Source organism: Manis pentadactyla, chromosome 9 (genome assembly GCF_030020395.1).
Source record: "Manis pentadactyla isolate mManPen7 chromosome 9, mManPen7.hap1, whole genome shotgun sequence".
In the NCBI taxonomy this organism is placed as follows: Eukaryota; Metazoa; Chordata; class Mammalia; order Pholidota; family Manidae; genus Manis; species Manis pentadactyla.
In genome coordinates, this window is record NC_080027.1 from 18,635,757 (window position 1) to 18,642,700 (window position 6,944).

General features: G+C 44.0%; 1 protein-coding gene across 1 annotated transcript; it reads right to left on the minus strand.

The window, feature by feature from the left end:
* Positions 1-5,043: 5,043 nt before the first annotated feature.
* On the minus strand, positions 5,044-5,997 carry LOC118909763 (olfactory receptor 6Q1). The gene has a single exon (XM_036880502.2). The coding sequence runs from the start codon at positions 5,995-5,997 to the stop codon at positions 5,044-5,046; it is 954 nt and encodes a 317-aa protein (XP_036736397.2).
* Positions 5,998-6,944: the final 947 nt, after the last annotated feature.

The window sequence follows — 6,944 nt, forward strand, 5'->3', positions numbered from 1 at the left end:
TCACTTATGAGTCTTCATATTTCTGTGGTATCATTGCTCTTCTCGGTCATTTCTGATTTTATTTATTTGAGCCCTCTCTTTTTTTTTCTTCATGAATCTAGTCTAGCTAAAGGTTTCTCAACTTTGTTTATCTTTTCAAAGAACCAGCTCAAATGTCCTGTTTCTATTTTTTTTAGTATCTATCCCACACCGATCTTAATTATTCCTTCCTTCTACTAAGTTTGGGCTTCACTTATTTTTCCTTTTTCTAGTTCCTGTGCCGGTAAAGTTAAATTGTTTATTTGAGATTTCTCTTGTTTCTTGAAGTAGGCCTAAATTGCCATGGTCTTAGGACCACCTTTCTGCACCTTATAGATTTTAATATGTCATAATTCTGTTTATTTTTTCTATGTATTTTTTACCTCTCCTTTGATTTCTTCTATGAACCAGCAGTTGTTCAGTAACATGTTGTTTAATCTCACCAAATTGTAATTTTTCCAGTTTTTTGTAACTGACTTATAGTTTCAGATCACTGTGGCCACAAGAGGTGCTTTATATGATTTTGATTTTGTTAAATTTACTGAGAATTGTTTGGTGGCCTAACATGTGACCTATCCTGGAGAATGTTCCATGTGCACTTGAGAAGAATGACTATTAATCTCTAATAAGACTACCTGGTCTGATGTGTTGTTTAAAGCCAATGTTTCCTTACTGATTTTCTGTCCCGATGATGTATCCATGATATAAGTACGACATTAAAATCCCCTACTATTACTATACTGTTTCCAATTTCTCCCATTGGGTCTGTTATTATTTGCTATACCATATTCTGGTGTTCCCATGTTGGGTGCAGATGTACTTATAAATGTTATGTCTTCTTGCTGAATTGATCCCCTTATCAGTATGGGGTGCCCTATTCATTACCATCTTGGTATTGAATTACCTTAGTAGGCATCCCATAAATATTGAGGAAAATCCCACTAATGAGTCAATCTGTATTTTACTAAGATGTCATTCATTCAACAGGTATCTACTGGCACCTATTGCATGCAGCCACTGTACAAGGGTAATCATAACAAATACATCACAACCCTTGGACTCACAGAGCTCATAAACTGTTAAAGGAGAGTGACCATTGTCCCTCCCACATCTAACACAATAAAGAAACTAGACTCTAAAGTGAAATCTTTGCTTTAATAAAAGTTCAAGCATCAAACCATGAGAGTGCAGAGAAACAATTAATTTTAACAAAGGGTATGTAGGGAGACACTTCCCTGGAAGAGTGGTATACACGCCGTGAATGAGAAGTAGGGTCTCAAAGGCCGTGGAGCATGACAAGGATAATCCAGGACAAGGAGTAAGTAAAAACCCAAGGTATGAAAGCAGTAAGGAGCCCAGATGGCTTGAGTACCCTCTGTGGCGGAGATACAGGAAGCAGGTGGCCAGATCGTGGATGGCCTTACCTGCCAGACTCAGGAGCACGCACTCCGTTCTGTAGGAAACGGGAGCCACTGAGTTATTTACCCAGGGAAGCAGTGTGCATTTAATATGTGTTTGTGGGAGTTCAACACATAATGAATGTACTTACAGGAAAGGGATAATGGTCAGGAAGACCAGGCTCAGGGTCCAGGTAATTACTGAAGACACAAGTTTAGGCAAAATCTCTCCTCACACTGAGCACTCCCTGTGTATGAAAAGTAAAAATATACTTTTTCTATTCAAAGAGAAAAGCACTGCTGGATGAAGCTGAGGAGGAGCCACCAGATGCTAAAGAGAGGATGCCAAAAATGATAAATAAATCCTCAGCTTGAAGATGAGGAGGGCATGAATTCAAAGTATCTAGGAACAGGGAGATATAACCAAATCAAGCAAAAAGGTCAGATCAGAAGATACGACTTCTCCAGAACTCCAGCCACAAAACCTCTTTAAAATCACTAAGGAAAGCAAAGTTCTGATAAGTTCTGTCAAAGGGGTGATTTAGAAGAGTGTGGCTCCATAAAAATGGAGAGAGACTGTGTAAACACCCCATAAACATCCTTAAATCGAATAGACTGATGAATGAATAAATACACTGGCACAGGGGTCGCTCAGTTCAAAGGGATGACATAGGTAGGAGTTGGAGCTCGCACAGGTAGTCCTGTCAATATCATTCCACTCTAGTCTGATGCATGAGAAGCAGCTGCAGTCAGGATTCCTGCCATCTGTGTCTTTGGTTCTGAATCTGAGGACATCACACAAATCTGGCAAACCCATTACAGCAAGACAGAAATACACTGAACCTACTGGAAAAGCCATCGCAAGTCTTATTACTGCTTGACCATGGGAAAGTTTCCAGAGGCTTCCCCACATTGTTCTCTGACCCAGTTACTCTTTCTCCCTTAAGATAGCCCTGCATGTGAGAAGTGTCCTGAGGACCAGTGGCCCAGGATGGAGAGGACTCAGTGCACACCCAGAACTGTTGACTTCTTGCCCTTCCACGAGCCTCTTGGCATGGTGCTGGCTACCTGCACAGCCCTGCTTTTCCTCCTTGCCCGGGCCATCTAGGCATCTTCATCTGGCACCACCACACCCCCATCATCAGAGCCACTAACTGCCAGCTCAGCTACATTCTGCTGTCCTCCTTGATCCGCTGTTTCCTCTGCCCCTTCGTGTTCAGTGGGCATCCACGACCCCTCACCTGTGCTGGGTGCCAGGCAGCTTTTGGGGTCACCTTCACCATCTGTGTGTCACCTGTGCTGGCCAAACCATTGTGGTGGCGACAGCCTTCCATGCCACCCGGCCAGACACCCAGATTAGCAAGTGGCCGGGTCAGTGCTCCCTAGCACCGTCGCCATTATCTGTTCCCTGGTCCAGGCAGCCTTGTGTACACTCTGGGTAACTGGAGAGCCCCCACAGCCTGTCAACTCTACAGAGCCTAGGTCCACAGTGACCTGAAAGGGTGACGAGGGCTCTTTGGAACTGTTCTGTGCCACGCTGGTTGGGTTTGCTAGGTCCGGTCAGCTTGCTGGTGGCCTTCCCTGCCCGCTGCCTGCCTGACCCCTTCAATGAAGCAAAGCATATCACTCTCAGTGTGTGGATCTGCTACTGCATCTGGGTGTCCTTCATCCCTGCCCAGCTGAGAACCCAAGGCAAAGACACAGTGGCCATGGAGGGCTTTACCATCTTAGGTTCCGGAGCAAGCCTCCTGTCCTGCCTCTTCATTCCCAAATGCTACATCATTCTTCTCCACCCAGAAAAGAGCACAGAAGTACAAATGCTTTGGAGGCATCATATCATCTCAAGTGAGAAAAACAGAAGTGGGCTGTAGGAGGGCCATTACTGGGATGCCTTTGCTGGACTTACCACCAGGAAAACCCTCCTTACCACACAGGTCTGGACCCCTCCTTGTCACTTAGCTGCTTCTACTTTTTGTTTCATTCTATCAAAGAGGAATGAGACACATCTGCAAATACATTGTCTTTGATGGAAGCATTTGCTCTAACTCATCCTGGAGCCCCCAGCCACCAGCCAGTGCCTGTTGCAAAGAGGAGACAGAGTAGTTGTCTGATGAATGAATACATCAGCTTTGCAAAGTTAGCCTTGGAAGAGATCTTCAAGAGGAGGCATCGAGGGAGGGTGGTTGAATGGATCCTCCTGGCTCCTCCATGCTGCAGCTATGTGACTGTGATAATGTTGCTCGTCCTCTCAGAGCCTCACTTTCCTACAATGTGAAATGAGACTAAACCTTCCTTAGTTGTTTGAAGATGAAGTGAGAAAATGTGTGAAAGCGCTCAGCACATATGAAACATTCAACAGGTAGGTATTTAAAGGTGTCCAGTGCACCCTGTCCTTTTACAATGAGGGAAATGAGGCCGAGAGAGGGACCAGTGTACCCAGGGCATCAGTGTACAGGTGTTAAGAGTCAGATAATCAGTTTCAAGTCCTAGCTCTGCCATTTACTTAGCTGTGTGCCTTAAGCAAGTTACTTAACTTCTCTGTATACCAGTTTTTCTCATGTATGAAGGAACAGAGGACTGAGTTAGTATTTATAAGCATTTAGAAAAGTACCTGTTATATAGTAAAGGCTATACAAGTATTCATTAAATAATTCAATAGAAGTATACATAGTGGCAAATCTGGATCTCTTGATTCATTGCTGAATTACTGGAACTTTTATGAGACTCTTGCTCCATGCAAGGTCCTGAGGAGATGCCTCCAGGGAGGTTCAGAGTCCTTAAAAACAAAGAGCTTGTGATCTAACATTTCCAACCTAACCCAATTGGATTAAACTAAATACATCTATTGTGAAACTGTTTTATAAGAAGTAAACAACCTGTTCCTGGTCTGATTAATTCCCATTCTTTGAGTAGATGATGACAGGTGACTGTCACAGACCCATGACCCCTAAAGCAAATCCTGCTCTAAATGAAGCCCCTCCACATCCATGAGAGTGTGAGGATATTGATGACATCCGCTAAATATCAGGCACTTCTTGCCCACTGGGACCCAGTGTTGAACGTGTAAACAACAAGAAGGTCCTAGATTAGGGGTTGGCAAATGGTCTCTGTTACAACTACTCAACTCTATCATTGCAGCATAAAAGCAGCCATAGACAATACAGATAGTGTGTGTTCTAATAAAACTTAATTTATGAACACTGAAATTTTAGTTTTATAAAATGTTTATGTATCATGAAATATTATTCTACTTTTGATTTGTTTTCAACTATTTAAGAAGACAAAAGTCATTCCTAGCTCACAGATCATTAAAAACAATGCTGAACTAGATTTGGCCCACAGGCCTTAGTATGCCAATATTCGAGGGGAGATTGACTCTATGACACAGAAGGAACTAGGATCTTTAAATGCCTGTTTAGCGGAGACACCCATCAACCTGGAACACTCTTCAGGGAAGAGAAAACATCCTTTCTTTAAGCTCCATTCTATTCGGTCTCTCTTGTTATAGGAGATTAACTACTAACACACGATTCATAACTACTGATCACCTGGTCTGCTCCATTCCATAGACCTCACCACCCTCCTTCTCAAGAGCCAAGGCAAGGAGACTGGGTCCCTCCCTACCTCCTCATTGACCTTTCCAAGACCCACAGGATAAGGCCCTGCCCAGAGCTTCCTTTACCTCTTTGTTCTGAAGACTGTAGATGAGGGGGTTGAGCATTGGCGTGACAATGGAGTAGAAGACAGACACCACCTTGTTGAAGCCGATGGAGGATGCCACTTTGGTCCGGACATACATAAAGAAAAGAGTGCCATAGAAGAGGCTCACCACAGTCAGGTGAGCTGCGCAAGTGGAGAAGGCCTTCCGGCGCTCAGCAGCTGAACGGATATGGAACAGCGTCCAGACGATGTTGCCGTAGGACCCAGCAATGACCATAGAGGAGGCAAAGAGCACCACCAGAGAGACAAGGAAGTCTGCAGTCTCCTTCAGGGTGACATCCGAGCAGGACAAGGCTAGCAGGGGTGAGGCATCACAGAAGAAGTGGTCGATGACATTGGGGCCACAAAACACCAGCTGGGACATGAGATAGATGGGCAAGACAGGCGTGAGGAAGCCCACTAGCCAACAAGCACCTGCCAGGTAGATGCAGGTGTCCCAGGAGACCAAGGTCCCATATCGGAGAGGCATACAGATGGCCACATAGCGGTCATAGGCCATGGCAGCCAATAGGAAACACTCAGTCGCCCCAAGGAAGGTGAAGATGAAGAGTTGGGACAGGCAACCAGCATAGGAGATAGTCTTGCCCCCATCTACCCCAGTAAAACCAGCCAGCATTTTGGGCACTGTGACTGAAGTGTACAAGATTTCAAGGCAGGACAAGTGGTTCAGGAAGAAATACATGGGTCTATGTAGCCGGCGGTCCAAACCCACCACCAAGATGATGGCCAAGTTCTCCACCAAGGTGAACAGGTACATGGCGAGGAAGAGTATAAAGAAGAGGAGGCGTGCTTCTTGCAGGTCAGCAAAGCCCACCATGACAAACTCAGTCACCTGGGTCCGGTTTGGGGCATGCGGCTGCATCTGTGGGCATGAGAGCTCAGCCGACCCAGCCTCAAAGGTAATGACAGGTCAGGCAGAACCTGTGTGGATGTTGGACTGAAATGTCTTTCGCTTCAGTAAAGTAAAGTAGAGTCAAGACACAATCCCTCCCCTCAAAGAATTCATAGTCCAGGAGAGGCACAAAGAAACATTTTCAGTACAAAATTTAAAGTGCTGAGTAGAAATCATGGGTAGGTATATTATGGGAGGAAGAGTGGGGAAACGCAACCAGTCTCGAGGAATCAGAGAGATCTTCCTAAAGGAAAGGTTATCTAAGCTGAAACCTGAAAAATAAGTATAAGTTAATGAGATAAAGGATAGATAAGAGAAGTAAAGAGAACACAACAAGGATAAACTCTGTTACTAGGAAAGCATTGCACATTTGGGAAACTTCAAATAGATACAGTTTACCATAAAGGTTAAGAGCTTAGCTTCCTAATCAAGCATACCTGTCTGCAAATATAAAAACCTAACAGAGTTGTGAAATTTTAAATTACATAGTCTCTCTAAAGCACTTAGCATTATGTTTGGGTTAATAAGAATTAGAGAAAAGACTGAAATGTTGACCTCCCCTGTGACAGAGTATGAAAAGAAATGGCTCAAAAAGACATATGCACCCCTATGTTTATCACAGCACTATTTACAATAGCCAAGACATAGAGGCAACCTAAGTCCATCAGTAGATGAATGGATAAAGAAGATGTGGTACATATACACAATAGAATATTATTCAGCCATAAGAAGAAAACAAACCCTACCATTTGCAAGAACGTGGTTGGAGCTAGAGGGCATTAAGCTCAATGAAATAAGCCAGGCAGAGAAAGACAAGTACCAAAAGATTTTACTCATCTGTGGAGTATAACTACAATGCAAAAACTGAAGGAACAAAACAACAGCAGACTCAGAGAACCCAAGAATGGACTAGTGGT

What these genes read in the sequence shown, in the direction of transcription:
- LOC118909763 (XM_036880502.2), bottom strand. Translation starts at nt 5,997, where the DNA reads ATGCAGCCGCATGCCCCAAACCGGACCCAGGTGACTGAGTTTGTCATG.